At 39.8% G+C, this 17,709-nt stretch overlaps 1 protein-coding gene across 3 annotated transcripts in view; it reads right to left on the minus strand.

Moving 5' to 3' along the window:
- Positions 1-17,709, minus strand: part of ppp2r2aa (protein phosphatase 2, regulatory subunit B, alpha a) — a gene marked incomplete at its 5' end in the record, with an annotated part of 49,106 nt that overhangs the window by 23,386 nt on the left and 8,011 nt on the right. For all 3 annotated transcript variants that reach the window (XR_013817362.1, XM_079827839.1, XM_079827838.1), the window contains 5 exons: positions 3,464-3,633; positions 3,711-3,875; positions 5,532-5,709; positions 5,779-5,891; positions 12,883-13,048. Coding sequence is in view for 2 of the 3 variants with exons in the window: in XM_079827839.1 (XP_079683965.1) it covers positions 3,464-3,633; positions 3,711-3,875; positions 5,532-5,709; positions 5,779-5,891; positions 12,883-13,048 (792 nt within the window). The remainder of the gene's footprint in view (positions 1-3,463; positions 3,634-3,710; positions 3,876-5,531; positions 5,710-5,778; positions 5,892-12,882; positions 13,049-17,709) is intronic.

Raw genomic sequence — 17,709 nt, forward strand, 5'->3', positions numbered from 1 at the left:
TTAAAGCAGCTCTCTTAAGGGTTAAAGCAGCTCTCTTAAGGGTTAAAGCAGCTCTCTTAAGGGTTAAAGCAGCTCTCTTAAGGGTTAAAGCAGCAGCTCTCTTAAGGGTTAAAGCAGCTCTCTTAAGGGTTAAAGCAGCAGCTCTCTTAAGGGTTAAAGCAGCAGCTCTCTTAAGGGTTAAAGCAGCTCTCTTAAGGGTTAAAGCAGCAGCTCTCTTAAGGGTTAAAGCAGCAGCTCTCTTAAGGGTTAAAGCAGCAGCTCTCTTAAGGGTTAAAGCAGCTCTCTTAAGGGTTAAAGCAGCAGCTCTCTTAAGGGTTAAATCAGCTCTCTTAAGGGTTAAAGCAGCTCTCTTAAGGGTTAAAGCAGCTCTCTTAAGGGTTAAAGCAGCTCTCTTAAGGGTTAAAGCAGCAGCTCTCTTAAGGGTTAAAGCAGCAGCTCTCTTAAGGGTTAAAGCAGCTCTCTTAAGGGTTAAAGCAGCTCTCTTAAGGGTTAAAGCAGCAGCTCTCTTAAGGGTTAAAGCAGCTCTCTTAAGGGTTAAAGCAGCTCTCTTAAAGGGTTAGTTCACCCAAAAATGAAAATTCTGTCATTAATTACTCACCCTCATGTCGTTGGACACCCGTAAGACCTCCGTTCATATTCGGAACACAAATGAAGATATTTTAGTGTAAAGCTGATGCTGAGAAAGGCTTCAGATAGGCCTCCATTGGCATTCAGTACATTGACACTTCCAAGATCCATGAAAGGCACTTAAAACGTCGTTACAAAGTCTCTCACCACAGTGGCTCTACAATAATCATATAATGCGACGACAATAGTTTTTGTGCGCAAAAAAAAATCAAAATAACACCTTTATCCAACTTGTTCTCGACTTCCGTGTGTGCCTCCACGACGCATGCGCGAGAATATGACGTAGTGCCGGTGTTCGGGAATCGATGAAATACACACTTAAGCCCCATTTTGAGCACTACGCCGAGACCTAAAGCACGATCAATGTAGAATTCAACAGCTGAGATACCCGCGTCTTCCTCTGCTCGTAAACAAATCTCTTCTGGGTCATGTGTCCGAACGCCGGATCTGCTCATATTCTCGCGCATGCGTCGTGGAGGCACACACGGAAGACAAGAACAAGTTGGATAAAGGTGTTATTTTGATTTTTTTTTTCGCACAAAAACTATTGTCGTCGCATTGTATGATTATTGTAGAGCCACTGTGGTGAGATGGACTTTGTAACGACGTTTTAAGTGCCTTTCATGGATCTTGGAAGTGTCAATGTACTGAATGCCAATGGAGGCCTATCTGAAGCCTTTCTCAGCATCAGCTTTACACTAAAATATCTTCATTTGTGTCTGAAGATGAACGGAGGTCTGACGGGTGTCCAACCACATGAGGGTGAGTAATTAATGACAGAATTTACATTTTTGGGTGAACTAACCCTTTAACGGTTAAAGCAGCAGCTCTCTTAAGGGTTAAAGCAGCTCTCTTAAGGGTTAAAGCAGCAGCTCTCTTAAGGGTTAAAGCAGCTCTCTTAAGGGTTAAAGCAGCTCTCTTAAGGGTTAAAGCAGCAGCTCTCTTAAGGGTTAAAGCAGCTCTCTTAAGGGTTAAAGCAGCTCTCTTAAGGGTTAAAGCAGCTCTCTTATGGGTTAAAGCAGCTCTCTTAAGGGTTAAAGCAGCTCTCTTAAGGGTTAAAGCAGCTCTCTTAAGGGTTAAAGCAGCTCTCTTAAGGGTTAAAGCAGCTCTCTTATGGGTTAAATCAGCTCTCTTATGGGTTAAAGCAGCTCTCTTAAGGGTTAAAGCAGCTCTCTTAAGGGTTAAAGCAGCTCTCTTAAGGGTTAAATCAGCTCTCTTATGGGTTAAAGCAGCTCTCTTAAGGGTTAAAGAAGCTCTCTTAAGGGTTAAATCAGCTCTCTTAAGGGTTAAATCAGCTCTCTTAAGGGTTAAAGCAGCTCTCTGTTAAAGCAGCAGCTCTCTTAAGGGTTAAAGCAGCTCTCTTAAGGGTTAAAGCAGCTCTCTGTTAAAGCAGCAGCTCTCTTAAGGGTTAAAGCAGCTCTCTTAAGGGTTAAAGCAGCTCTCTTAAGGGTTAAATCAGCTCTCTTAAGGGTTAAATCAGCTCTCTTAAGGGTTAAAGCAGCAGCTCTTAAGGGTTAAAGCAGCTCTCTTAAGGGTTAAAGCAGCTCTCTTAAGGGTTAAAGCAGCTCTCTTAAGGGTTAAATCAGCTCTCTTAAGGGTTAAAGCAGCTCTCTTAAGGGTTAAAGCAGCTCTCTTAAGGGTTAAATCAGCTCTCTTAAGGGTTAAATCAGCTCTCTTAAGGGTTAAAGCAGCTCTCTTAAGGGTTAAAGCAGCTCTCTTAAGGGTTAAAGCAGCTCTCTGTTAAAGCAGTTCTCTTAAGGGTTAAAGAAGCTCTCTTAAGGGTTAAAGCAGCTCTCTTAAGGGTTAAAGCAGCTCTCTGTTAAAGCAGCAGCTCTCTTAAGGGTTAAATCAGCTCTCTTAAGGGTTAAAGAAGCTCTCTTAAGGGTTAAAGAAGCTCTCTTAAGGGTTAAAGCAGCTCTCTGTTAAAGGAGCTCTCTTAAAGGCCCATTTATACTTCTGCGTCGAGTGGACGCCGTAGTGTACGCCGTAGGCTACGCGCGTAGCCGACGCCGTCGTGAGCATTTATACTTCTGCGCTGTTGTCTGCGTCAATGTGCAATTCCACATGCAGACGCTAGAAGGCAGTGTCCTCGGGCATGTTGGTGTAATCAAGACAACAGCCGAAGAAGAAGCAGTTTGTTGTGTAGAATCTGTACATTCATGTCGGAATATCAGCAGCAGTGAGAGAGCGGCTTTTTTTGCAGCTTGAGTTGTTGTATCTAATACAAATTAAGCATCTCTAGTTGATTAGTAAAGTTAAATAAGGCGATCTGGCGCTGGAATGCATTTGTGAAACCATGCGGAGCTGGTGGCCGCTGTTTTCAGCAGCGGTGGCTCAGCAAGCGATTGTTGTTGCGGAGACTTCATTCACGAAATATACCCTAATGTGTCCCTGTTCTTGATATACAATTACTGATTAACATCTTTGGTTTTAATGAGAAAATAAATAAACTATATTCAGCGGATCTATGTATTTATTTACTACCATAAAGAATCGCTGGACTGCAAAATAGTGTGTTATAGCAGTAAGGAACTATCATCCAATTTCTGGACACACACACACACACACACACACTCCTATCGCAGATTTTTTATTTATTTATTGACCTGAGGGAAGGGTTCTGGCAGACCAATCACAGCGCTTGCGGTCCACGTAGAATTGACGCGTTGTTACATTTTTGGAGAGGTGCCCGTCAGGCTACTGCGTAGGGTACGGCGTATCCAACGCGTCTATGCGTAGGGTACGCCGTACCCTCTGCGTGCACTCGACGCAGAAGTATAAATTGGCCTTAAGGGTTAAAGCACAGAAAGGTCAGCACTAACTCCTGATGGTCTACCTGGTATACTTCCACCGGCCGGCTCTCCATGTGCAGGTCCCAGATCTTGAGGGTCAGATAGTCTCTGGTCATCATGTATCGGCCGCTGTGGCTGAACTTGACGTCTGAGATGGAGGAGATGATTTCAGAGAAGAAGGAGCGTGTGCTGGGGTCCTCGGGCTCCTCGAACACTGCACAGAAACACAGCATAAGGGTCAGATGAACGGCTTACGGTCAATGAAGAGCAGGAGAAGCTTCAGAAACTGACATTTTGAGTGTTGGTCGCAGAGCGCGGATGCCCTCATGTCACAGAGCCGCACGGAGCCCTTGCTGCTGCCGTACACAAACGTGTTGCACTGGAGCGGGTGAAACTCTGAGGCCGTGATGACCTCCGTCAGCTCCTCCATGTTGGCCGGCTTGATATCAACAATGTCTGAGTCCGAGGTCAAGGGCTAAACTTCAGTACAACGGTGCATAATATGAGGAAAAAACTGTTCAAAGGAAGGGGTTAATCACCCAAATGCCTCATTAAAGCTACACTGTGTGATATTTTCCCCCATCTAGTGGTGAAAAGGTATATGACCATCCAGCTTTATTTCATAGGCAGTGATAAAGTCTATGTCAATCAGCTCTGCTTTATTATATATGAAAATACCTGAGAAGGCTTGAAGAACTCAAATACACTATCTTGTCGCAGTCGTGTGTTTATTATCCTCATGTTTAATCAGTCAAAGCGTTTCTATCTTCCTTTTATTCAGCTACAGCGCTAGCTTCGCTTCACATTAGGGATTTACCAAGGGCTTTCCTGAAAAAAAATGATAACTTCTCTAACGCAAATGTTTAGTTTCTGCTCGAGGGCGCCCTCTGGCCTCCAGTATGAATTTCTCATTGGTTACCAAAAAGATTAAAATACTTCTCTCTAAATAAATAGCCTATATATGACAATCCATATGTTTTTCTTAAATATACAGGCGTTTTCTTCCCCACAGTGAATGCATAAGGCTCATATTTCATATTAAAGACAGACTTTAAGAAATTGATATCACAGATAGAAAGCACAGATTTGTATAATAATAATTTTACAATAAATCCTAAAGACCTTTCTAATGATTTTTAGTCAGGCTGTCTGCATATTAACAGGTAACCCAGCAGTTTTCTTTTTGTAAAATACATTTTCAAATACAAATATTATTTTTAATAGTAGTAGTGGTAGTAGTATTATATTGTTATATTTATTCTTAAATACTCTATTTTTAATAATGAAAATGTTATTGTAATAGTAATATTTCTTATTTTGCATAAAAAAAAAACGCATTCAAATTGCAATTTTAACCAGAATAATCGCAATTAGATATTTTCAAATCGTGCAGCCCTAATAATTATGAATGTTATACAGTATTTAAAGCTACACTGTGTACCTTTTTTAGTTTATTCTTAGCTAAAAACACTTAGTTCTTTCAAAAATATATGTGCTCATTAATGTATATTTACTTCTTTCAAGTAATAAAGTATTCTGGTAAGTTTATAATATGCCATTGTAAACACATACGGGTGAGGGTTCGAATGCGGGTCGCCATGTTGCTCCTCCATCTTGAAAGTACATTAGCCAAAGAGGGACATTCCCGTAAATTCAAGCTTGGCCTTTGGCGTTTTAACACTCGATGGCACCGTGTCCAATGTGGACGAGGTCGAGCTGGAAGCCATGTTAATCTTGGACTAAATCAGCCACCGTAGGAGTTAAAACGAAATCGGAATTGAGAAGAACAGAAACTAATATTCACTGGATGGTCATATACCAGTTCACCACTAGATGGGGGAAAATATCACACAGTGTAGCTTTAAGTAAGGTTTTTCAATAAAATAAAGAAAGAGTATTGCAATAAAAAAGTCTTTTTTCTCCTTAACCTCTTGCTGTTCCTGTCGCTTAAAAATAGAATAGCAAAAAACGGAAGTGACAAGCCATCAGAACCGAAACCGTGGTTAAAAACCAAGGTATGTATTGAACCTGTATTGTTGCATTCCTAGTTTTTACAGTATTTTTCTTTCAAAAACATAAAACAATGAATAAACAAAAGCATGAATAGGATACTGAAGCTTCGGTCGGTGAAGTCCAGGTGCCACAGGTTGACCCGGAGGTCATCGGCCGACAGGTAGGTCTCGTTGTCGCTGTTGACGGAGATGGAGTTGATGTGGTAGGTGTGGGCATTGGCGTAGACCCGCCGCGGGCTCGCCTCCACCATCAGGTCCATCGGCTGGAACACTGGAACCTGTGGAGCAAAGCATGATCCTCAAACTGGGCCGTCACATGACCTGAGCGAGCGAGAGTCTGTACGCACCCGTAGTGTAGTGAGTGATGAGGGATGCCTGTAGCGGCCGTCCTCTTCCTTGAGGTTATAGCCCTCGGGTCTCTTGTCCCGCTCACTGATTTTCCAGAGCTTGATGGTTTTATCTGCAAGCGATGAAACAGAGCATTGGATAATCAAATATATTCCAGCCACGTGCAGACCTGTAAACTCCTCAGAGTAAAGGTGACAGTGTTGCATGAGGGGGTTAATATGCAAATGACACATTTCTGAGCGTCACTTAAAGAGAATGACACATTTAATATTTAAAAAATGATTTTATTTACAACACGGAAACGCCTGGAACTCAAGGAAGTGTTGTAACGCATGACACAAATAATAAAGACTGACAGTAGGAGTGTAACGGCACTAAACTCACGGTTCGGTACGAGTTCGGTACAGCAGCTTTACAAAATTGCTTTTTAATTTAACCCTTTAAGACCTAAGGGTATTTTTACAATTAATTTTCCGCCTGGTGTTATTTACTAAAAAAGCTTGTAAAACATCAACCCTGTTGAGCACAGACAATTGACACACCTCTTTTTTTTCAAGACAAGCTGCTCTGTCAGTATATTTGTGTTGCATTGATGTCACCTGAATGTAAAATAAGTTATGGGACCATAAAGACAAATGAAAACATAAAACGGAAATTGAATCACTCAAATATTTATTGAAAACACACACAAATAAATAAAAGCTAAGCATATTTCCTCTGGAAAACAGTTTGTTCAAGTCTTTGGAGTCCTGGAACTCAGGAATAAACATGAGAACTTATACAGAACCAAAACTATTTACATTTTTCCAAAAAAAGTCCAGGCGCTTTTGGCCTCTTTGGATTTTGGATATTTACTGGTGCCAAGCCTCAAAACAGTTCCTATCAGGAACTTCTCCTCAAACTTTCTTCTCAAACTTTCTCCTCAAACTTTCTTCTCAAACTTTCTCCTCAAACTTTCTCCTCAAACTTTCTCCTCAAACTTTCTACTCAAACTTTCTCCACAAAACTGCAGCGCGTCTCTCTCTCTCTCTCTCCTCAACACTAGCCGTGCGTCTCTCTCTCTCCACAATAACAGAGCTGTGGTTCATGCGTAATGACGCACACCAACGTGGATGACGGATCAGCCTGTCATTGGTCAAACCCTCATCCAAAATGGCAGCTAGCATCGCGCTAGCGGCAAAAATGACGGAAAATTTATAAATTATGGACATCAAGTGGATATATCTTGGATGTAAGCGTTTTGATTTATTGCTGAACAACTCCAAAAAGATGCACATGTTCCAGGCTGGATAGAAAACCTTCTGTAAAGGCTACAAAGACACCAGACACACACCCGTGATGGCTAGCTCGTTAGCTTTCTGCTGGAAAAAACGGTAAGAAAATCGATAAAAGTTTCATGAAATAATATAGATATTTATCGGAGGTGCCGTGTGACGTCGTGGGCGATGCCGTCGGGCTCTGAGGGTTAACAGTGGTTTACTGAAGAAGAAAAAAAGTGTCTGTCCTTGAATTAATTAAATTATATCTGAAAGTGTATTGAAGATATTGCTGTAAACTATATAGGGAGCCCTTACTTGCACATTAATATTAAAGGTTAACAAAATAGAGCCCAAACTATTAGCCGTAATTCAGCTGCTATTTATTTTTAGGTATAATAATCAACACTCAAATAACACATTATACGCAAACATGTAAACTTCACATAAGGCTGTTTTTGCATTAACTTCTAAATATAATAATAAAATACTTTTTGTCTCCAATTCGTTGTTGAAATATAATAATTTATACACAGTGTGTGTCATTTTCATGACCGTTTTATTTACTTATTCACTGATTTTCCAGAGCTTGATGGTTTTATCTGCAAGCGATGAAACAACAGAGCATTGAATAATCCAATATATTCCAGCCACGTGCAGATAGGGCTGTAACGATTTGACCAAAAATAAAAACCTCGATTAATTGAACATTTGACCTTGATTACGATTAATGAACGATTATTTTGCTCTTTTTTTTTGTTGCCCTCATAAGGTTGAGTAAGCTCACTGATAAGGTTTGTACTGTAAATATTTTCTACTATTAAAAGGTGGATTTTTTTTTCTAATGAAAAAGTGCATTTCTTTGTGATTTTAAAATGCTTGAAGGAAACGATTCACTTTTAGCAGTTATTGTCTATGGGAGTAGAGATATGAGAGTGATTGTGTGTGTGAATTAGTCTTACCGTCTCTATTCATTATGAAGCTGTGGTTTGTACTTACTTCAAAAGGTATTAAAATGTATGCCTATAACGGTTGAGTTTCTAAGCTCCTTTAGTGACTTTAGTCACAGGACGGCGGTGACACTGCGTTCCTGCGCGTGATCTTCACGTGATGTGCGAGCTTCTGTCTGAGTGTTCGTTTATCACAATATATCAGGCATTAGTTCAACATAACACACATCTGATGGTCGAAACTCGCTTTACTGTTCAAACAGGCGGGGCTTAAAACACATACAAATGACAAGCTTTGTGAGGACGCAGGTGAAAGATCTGCCTTCAGGGTGTTTTCAGAGACCCGACACGGCTCTGTGTCACAGAAAAAAAGCTGAGCACTGAACGGATACGTATTGTTGTTTTTGAATAGTGCACAATCGCTTTAAATGTTGAAACTGGCAAGCCTTTAAACGCATGTACTTGACAAACTTTATGAGCATGAAAGTGAAAGCGGCTTCGGGGCTTGCGTGCACCGTCTGTGTGTGTGTGTGAGCGCGTAGGCTATAAGAACAGCAATTAACTGACCTGCATAAACTGTGTAAAACATGCAGTTACTATAGTGATTCTGAGCATCTATAAACACAGATAACTGCTCCTGCATCTCTGTGTGCCTGCAAACTGCACTTTGTGTCACTGACGGGGCGGAGTCACGTGAAAACCGAAATAACCGACATGGGAAAAATACGTCGGTTAGAAGTTCTGAATGTCGGTTTCGGTTATTTTTCGATTAATCGTATAGGGGGGTTGTGGGTTGACATTTGACATTTCTGACATTTAATATTTAAAAAATTATTTTATTTACAACACGGAAACGCCTGGAACTCAAGGAAGTGTTGTAACGCATGACAAATAATAAAGACTGACAGTAGGAGTGTAACGGCACTAAACTCGGTACAGCAGTTTTACACAATTGCTTTCTAGATTTAACAGTGGTTTACTGAAGAAGAAAAAAAGTCTGTCCTTGAATTAATTAAATTATATCTGAAAGTGTATTAAAGGTCCCGTTCTTCGTGTTTTTTTGAAGCTTTGATTGTGTTTACAGTGTGCAATATAACATGTGTTCATGTTTCGCGTGTAAAAAAACACAGTATTTTTCACACAATGTACTTATCTGTGTACCGCTGTTTTCACTGTCCTAAAAACGGCTGGTGATTTCCTCTTTCTATGAAGTCCCTCCTTCAGAAATACGTAACGAGTTCTGATTGTGCAAGCGCTTACTGTGTTGTAATTCGACCGCAGCTTAGCGCACGTGCCAGCAGTTCCTGTGTTGTGATTCGACAGCAGCTTAGCGCATGTTGGAAAGGTCACGCCTCTTAACGGAGAGATGTATGCGTTCAATAATCTCTACAGCGTCCCTGGGAAAGCCAAACAAAGGTGATTTGACTCCTGAATGAAAATAACAGCGTCTCGATGACATGGCGATAAACACACTCAACGCAACAGTTCCTTTTCTCCACGCGACCGTCCGCTTCTCCACGTGGGACAGCAACAAGACCGCGCCCCCTTTTTCGCGTTTCTTTGTGGGCGGAGGTTAGTCTGTTCTACTGCTCTACTGACGTAATTAAAGAAGGAAGTACCAGGATGTAGTCCAAGCCAGCCGTTCGCTGTAGGCTTTGAAAGGGAACTTCTGTTAAATAAAATATCTCGCTTGGCATTGAACTTTGAGCTTTATAATTTTACAGGTATTATTTATGCTCTAACAGCAACATTACACACTAACTAAAGTTTGAACAATGGGATCATGCGGAATGGGACCTTTAAAGATATTGCTGTAAACTATATAGGGAGCCCTTACTTGCACATTAATATTAAAGGTTAACAACAGAGCAGTTTTTGCATTAACTTCTAAATCTAATTATAAAATAGTTTTTGTCTCCAATTCGTTGTTGAAATATAATAATTTATACACAGTGTGTCTCATTTTCATGACCGGTTTATTTAACATGCATGAAATAATCAAGACATCACTAACAGGTTCAGTAGAATATAATGAATATAACGGCTAATATAATGAATATAACGGCTAATATAATGAATATAACGGCTAATATAATGAATATAACGGCTAATATAATGAATATAACGGCTAATATAATGAATATAACGGCTAATATAACGGCTAATATAATGAATATAACGGCTAATATAATGAATATAACGGCTAATATAGAGCTTCTATTGAGTGAAAGAGTTGATTTCTCTAGTGAATATGATTCTGTGGACTCTGAATGACTGCCTGAGGTAAATGTGATGCTAACATTACATGACATTGTTTAGTTTACAGCAGTTATATTGACGTCTTTCCGCCGCTGAAACACTGATTTAGCGATTACAGCACATATATTCATGACAGTAAGTTGTAATGTATCCTCAGCATACCTTCAGATGTTCATTCATGTTTATTCTTTAGTAAGAGATGATCGATCGCCTTCACAGATGATCGGCCGCTTGAACTGTGATCAGTGACCAGTCACGCCACATAGAGCGTCAAAACGGCATTTATCGTTTGAATTTGGTAAAAATGGACTGAATACTTAATGTTCGTGTGGGAACTCGGACTGAAATGTGTTCCGCGCTTCAAAAAAAAAGTCGACTGTGAACCGTTAAAGATCGCACCCGGAAACCGTTCGGTAACTTTACACGCGTGCACTGAACCCCTCCCCCAAAAACAAAAACTCTCCGGTTCTACGCGATTCACGTAAATTACCCAATTTACCAAGAAAACGGCGGTTGTCGCCGAAAAGCGAAAAGTTTGCAGGTGTGCACGTGGTCTCAATCCTAAATGACAACGATTCTCCTGTGTCTAATAAACCTTTGATAAAAATCACAGGATAATCGTTTGTCTATAAAAGCGATAAGAATGAAGCTTTCCCCATCCGATCTTTATTTCCCTTGTGATATTACGCAGCGCTGTGCACTCATGGGGCGGCTCACAGCTCTTGATTATTACGCAGGAATGAGAGAATAGTTCCTCGCAGTGTTCATTTCGTTGAGGAATCATTTTCGTCATCATTTTTGTCAACAACCTTTTTTCACTGATGAAAACGAGACGATAACTAAATAAAAACTAGTGTTGGATGACAAAAACTAAGACGAAACTTACTGTTATTTTCGTCAACAAATAAAAATGAGATGAAATGGAAAAGATCCAGTCAGAACTGATGTCCTGTGTAAAAGATGCGCACATTTGATCTGAACGTGTGGATCTAAAGGCGGGAAAACACGGCTCACACATCCCCAATCCAGCTCTCCAGAGCGGCTTACAATCACTCAATAACACACATTTATGCCAGACAATTGTTTATGTACTAATGCTGATGAATAATGACAATATTTACTTTACGATGTTTATATAGTAAAATGTTTTAGACGGTTGTAACAACGCACATTTGATCTCCCTCATCTGAACTTGAATGAGCTCCTGCAACTGTAATAGAGGCGCAGACATTTCAAAATAAGAGTCCTGGTGTATTTCCAGCTTGTTTATAATTAAAAGTCACGCATTATATATTCGTTTTTGCTTACACAATAAACTGTATTTAATTTCATTCCCATTTAATTCATAGTCAGGAGGAAAGACCAGTATTTGACACACATTCAATAAAGTATCAGGGTTATAATAGTTCACTACTTGAAATTAAATAAATGTTAACTGAAATTAAAAAAATAAATAGACTTATTTGAAGCTTTAGCTTAACCTGATATGGCCTACTGACTAAAACAGAAATACAAAGTTATAAAAACTATAGAGATGTTTTTAAAAAACAAACAAAAAAGTGAATTGAGCTCTTTCGTGTATTTTTAATGTCAAAAACAAAATTATGTCAAAATGTCAGTTCAAGTGACAGTCGGTTATGTAACGCTTAAATCCTTAACGTATTACAATTGAACGAAACTCATTAGATTTTAGGAGACTAAAACTAAAAACTATTCAGGTGACTAAAATGTGACTAAAACTAAATGGCATTTTAGTCAAAAGACTATGACTAAAACTAAATCAAAATTTGCTGTCAAAATGAACACTGGTTCCAAGACACATGGAAACTCTTTGGTCATTTTTGAGCGAGATGCTAACGGTCTAATCAGATTCAATGATCTATGCTAAGCTATGCTAACAGTGCTAGCGCCAGACCCGGAGATCGGCTGAATGAAAAAAACGCTCAAACTGTTTAACTCTAGTCGGAGAATGAGTCGAATAATAGTGGCGTGTTCTTTTAAACTGAAATAAAATAAAATCTAAATATTAGATGAAAAACAAATGAAAAGGATACATTTTATCGTGGGAAATGAACTTAAAATAAAGAAGTTCAAGATGAACTACTCTCATCAAACTGAAATAATTTCAAACTAAAGGGAAATATGAGAGAGAATAAAAAATGACAATTGATGACTTTTGAAAACTGAAAATATAAAAATAAACTTCAACTTAAAATATTAATAAATAATAGTATCAAAGTAATACTAAAATTATTAGGGCTGTCAAAAGATTAATCGCGATTAATCTCATCCAAAATAAAAGTTTGTGTTTACATAATATATGTGTGTGTACTGTGTATAATTATTATTTATATATAAAAACACACACAAGCATGCATATATTTAAGAAAAATGTATTATATTTATATATAAAATATTTATATTTATATATATAATATAAATTATATAAAAGTATATACAGTATATACATGCAATTATTTCTTAAATATATACATGAATGTGTGTGTTTATATATACATAATAATTATACACAGTACACACACATATATTATGTAAACACAAACTTTTATTTTGGATGAGATTAATCGCAATTAATCTTTTGACAGCCCTAAAAATAACACGTAATTTGTTCGCTCACCGTTTGTGGACAACAGGAAGTGTGCAGCATTTTTCTGAGGAAGCCAGCGGATCTTGTTGATCTTTTCCTCGATCTCCAGACTCTTCAGATAGTCGAACTCCGGCTCGTGGCTCTGGAAGGTGCTGTAGACGTTATACTCCGCATGGCACTGGGGCAGGTTCTTACTCTGACAGGACACAAACATAATGAGGTTCAGTCTCGAGTGTCAGGCAGGTTCGGGTGAGCTTCAGTTTATGATGAATAGGCAGGGCTCCAGACTAGTGTTAGACCGATATATATCGGGCCGATATTTGTGATTTTTACGTGATTCGGCCGATATAAGGCTGCTGCGTTCGCCGATATTTGTGATTTTTACGTGTATCGGCTGATATAAGGCTGCTGCGTTCGCCGATATAAGGCTGCTGCGTTCGCCGATATTTGTGATTTTTAAGTGTATCGGCCGATATAAGGCTGCTGCGTTCGCCGATATTTGTGATTTTTAAGTGTATCGGCCGATATAAGGCTGCTGCGTTCGCCGATATTTGTGATTTTTTAAGTGTAACGGCCGATATAAGGCTGCTGCGTTCGCCGATATTTGTGATTTTTAAGTGTATCGGCCGATATAAGGCTGCTGCGTACGCCGATATTTGTGATTTTTTAAGTGTATCGGCCGATATAAGGCTGCTGCGTTCGCCGATATTTGTGATTTTTACGTGTATCGGCCGATATAAGGCTGCTGCGTTCGTCGATATTTGTGATTTTTAAGTGTATCGGCCGATATAAGGCTGCTGCGTTCCCCGATATTTGTGATTTTTAAGTGTATCGGCCGATATAAGGCTGCTGCGTTCGTCGATATTTGTGATTTTTAAGTGTATCGGCCGATATAAGGCTGCTGCGTTCCCCGATATTTGTGATTTTTAAGTGTATCGGCCGATATAAGGCTGCTGCGTTCGCCGATATTTGTGATTTTTAAGTGTATCGGCCGATATAAGGCTGCTGCGTTCGCCGATATTTGTGATTTTTACGTGTATCGGCCATATATGGCTGCTGCGTTCGTCGATATTTGTGATTTTTACGTGTATCGGCCGATATAAGGCTGCTGCGTTCGCCGATATTTGTGATTTTTTAGTGTATCGGCCGATATAAGGCTGCTGCGTTCGCCGATATTTGTGATTTTTAAGTGTATCGGCCGATATAAGGCTGCTGCATTCACCGATATTTGTGATTTTTAAGTGTATCGGCCGATATAAGGCTGCTGCGTTCGCCGATATTTGTGATTTTTACGTGTATCGACCGATATAAGGCTGCTGCGTTCGCCGATATTTGTGATTTTTACGTGTATCGACCGATATAAGGCTGCTGCGTTCGCCGATATTTGTGATTTTTACGTGTATCGACCGATATAAGGCTGCTGCGTTCGCCGATATTTGTGATTTTTACGTGTATCGGCCGATATAAGGCTGCTGCGGTCGCCGATATTTGTGATTTTTACGTGTATCGGCCGATATAAGGCTGCTGCGTTCGCCGACATTTTTTCCCCTGCATTATTTCCAGACAGGCGTCCACAGGGCAGCTCTCACCGTCTTCAAACTCTCTTGCTCTCCCTCCCTCGCGCATATTAATCAAAATCAATTGAGAATTGACACGATGGTAAAAGGTGGAAAGACTGAAGTTTCACGTGGAGCATTGGCAGATTTTTTCCTGAATTACCGCTGGTGTTGCTCTACAAGAGATTAAGTGAAGTGCACCTACACTCTAAAAAATGCTGGGTTAAAAATAACCCAAGTTGGGTTGAAAATGGACTAACCCAGCAATTGGGTTGTTTTAAGCAAACATTTAACCCAACCGCTGGGTCAAAACAACCCAATTGCTGGGTTAGTCCATATTCAACCCAACTTGGGTTATTTTTAACCCAGCATTTTTTAGAGTGTAACCATTAAATGACTAGGTTGTAAATAGTTTTGAAATGAAGTATAGTGCAGTCAGTGTGCACTTTATTATGCTGCTCGCTTGTTGATACTGTGTGCAATAGTGTCATTATTTTATTTATGCTTAAATATTTATTTTCACCACTGAACTCTTTTTTTCTTGTTCTACCTCACCTGTTTTTACTATTTGTTAAATATTGTTTTTTTTAGTTAAATAAATGTTCCTTTTTTAAATTGTAAATTTTAAATTGTTATCATCCTGATCATTGTGTCATTTTTATGATGTAAATTGAGGGAGCAAAAGCAATATCGGCTCCAAATATCGGCTCAAGAGAATCGGCAGCTCGTATCGGTCATCGGCTAAGGCTGAGGAAAAAAATCTGTATCAGCATCGGCACTAAAAAAACCCATATCGGTCGATCCCTACTTCAGACTAACATTTGAGAGCACCAGCGCCACTAAGTTCTACAGACTGATTTGGTGGAGCTGGAGGAACATTTATCATTAGATTAATAAAAAAATTACTATTGTTTTGTCAATAAGTGCAGTTACTAATAATAGTACATGTTTGTTTATTGGAAATTTAACAGTTAAGCGCTGAGCTTGAATTGTTATGCAGAAAATGTTTTACTTTTATTAACACCAGTGATGTGCAAAAAACACATTTTTATAAGGAAAATTGTAATATTCCACTCTTATTAAATGTACTATTGTTCTTCTATAGTATCCAGGGTTCCCACTCTTTCATGAACACCAGATTCAAGGACTTTCAAGGACTTTTTAAAGCACCTTTTATTTTAAATCAAGCACAATAAATACGAGAAAGGTGTGTGTGTTACTGCTAATATATCAAACACCTACTGTACCTGTGTCTATCATTAATGCAGTAATGCTAAGACATATACTGACAACTAAAATACAACTTCCAATTGGGAAAAATTTCCAATTTTACAAAATTCAATGAGGAAAGAGGCTGGTGTAGAAAAGCGAGCGAGTTTTAACGAGAGATGCCGTTTGCAGGTCTCTTATTCCTGCATTTAACATTTATTTCACACTAGTTTTAGTTTTCTTTTTTATAAATCATTACTTCATTAAAACATCGAAATATAGAGATAATATTGTACACATGAATTTTCCGATTAAATTAAAAGATATGGACAAGTTGATTATTAGGCATTAAAAATATGCAAAATTATTTATTAAATATAATAAATAATTTTGCATATTTGTAATGCCTAATAATCAAAAAATTGAATATTATTAAATTATTAAATACCTCTCCTTGAACTGTCACCTTATCGTGGTGGAGAGGTTTGAGTACCCGAATGATCCTGGGAGCCATGTTGTCTGGGGCTATATGCCCCTGGTAGGGTCTCCCAAGGCAAACAGGTCCTTGGTGACGGGCCAGACCAAGAACAGTTCACAAACCCTTATGACCACAATTACACCAAGGACAGTGACGTCGCCCGGCATGGCGCAGCCGGGGCCCCACCCTGGAGCCAGGCCCGGGGTTGGGGCTCGTATGCGAGCGCCTGGTGGACGGGCCTCCCCCCATGGGGTCCGGCCGGGCTCAGCCCGAAGGAGTGACGTGGGGCCGCCCTCCTGTGGGCTCATCACCTGCAGGAGGGAGCGTAAGGGGCCGGTGCATAGCGAATCGGGCAGCAGTCGAGGGCGACCCGATCTCTGGACACGGAATCTGGCTTTAGGGACGTGGAATGTCACCTCGTTGGCGGGGAAGGAGCCTGAGCTTGTGCAGGAGGTCGAGAGGTACCGACTAGTCGGGCTCACCTCCACGCACAGCTTGGGCTCTGGAACCACACTTCTCGAGAGAGGCTGGACTCTCTACCACTCTGGAGTTGCCCATGGTGAGAGGCGGAGGGCTGGAGTGGGTTTGCTTATAGCCCCCCAGCTCAGCCGCCATGTGTTGGAGTTCACCCCGGTGAACGAGAGGGTCGCTTCCCTGCGCCTTCGAGTCGGTTTTGACTTCAGTCCGGGTGATGGACGAGTCCACCTCTGAGTCCCCAGCCACTGTCGGTGGGATTGAGGAGATCCTCAAAGTATTCCTTCCACTGCCCGACGATATGCCCAGATGAGGTCAACAGGTGCCCGTCTCCACTGTAAACAGTGTTGGTAGGGCACTGCTTCCCCCTCCTGAGGCGTCGAACGGTTTGTCGGGAATTGAAGATCGGATTTATATTCATTTTATAGAGAGGCGTAAGGCAAGACAACCTGCATGTTTTTATTTGTTTCTTGTGTAGCCCGTTATGTTTGCGAGCATCATCAGCCTCAGCTTGTAAAAAATGCCTTATTTTTAGGCTAAATGTTTAAACCAACATTGTGATGCTTGAAGTGTTTTATATCTATGGATTTTATTATAAGTAAGACAAGTCCAGTGTTGATTTGAGAGGCTAAATTGATCAAACATGTGGTTAACTCACTGTTGGCCGCTTGGTCGTTACTTTAAAAAACAAAAACTTTAAATTTAACATAAAAATCCTTCAAACATTTTACTCAGCGTTTTGAGCCAGGGCCTAGATTTGAGGACCATGCATAGGGTTGGGTATCGTTTGGGTTTTTTTCGATTCCGGTGCCAAACCGATTCTTTTAAAACTGTACCGGTGCCTAAACCGATACTTAAAAAAAAAAAGGGGCCACAAAATGAGGTGGATGACATTAAATGACTTTTTATTTATTTATTTAAATTTAAGCATTTATTAAAAGTTTAATGTATACTTAAATGTATGAATATAAATAAATAAATACAAAACACGGTAACACTTTAGAATAATGGTCATTAGTTAACATTAGTTAACTACATTAGTTAACATTAACTAATAAGGAACTGCACTTATAAAGCGTTTATTAATCTTTGTTCATGTTCATTTCAACATTCACTAATGCATAATTAAAATCTTGTTAA

The sequence above is a fragment of the Gobio gobio genome (genome assembly GCF_949357685.1).
Source record: "Gobio gobio genome assembly, chromosome: 10".
Taxonomy (NCBI): domain Eukaryota; kingdom Metazoa; phylum Chordata; class Actinopteri; order Cypriniformes; family Gobionidae; genus Gobio; species Gobio gobio.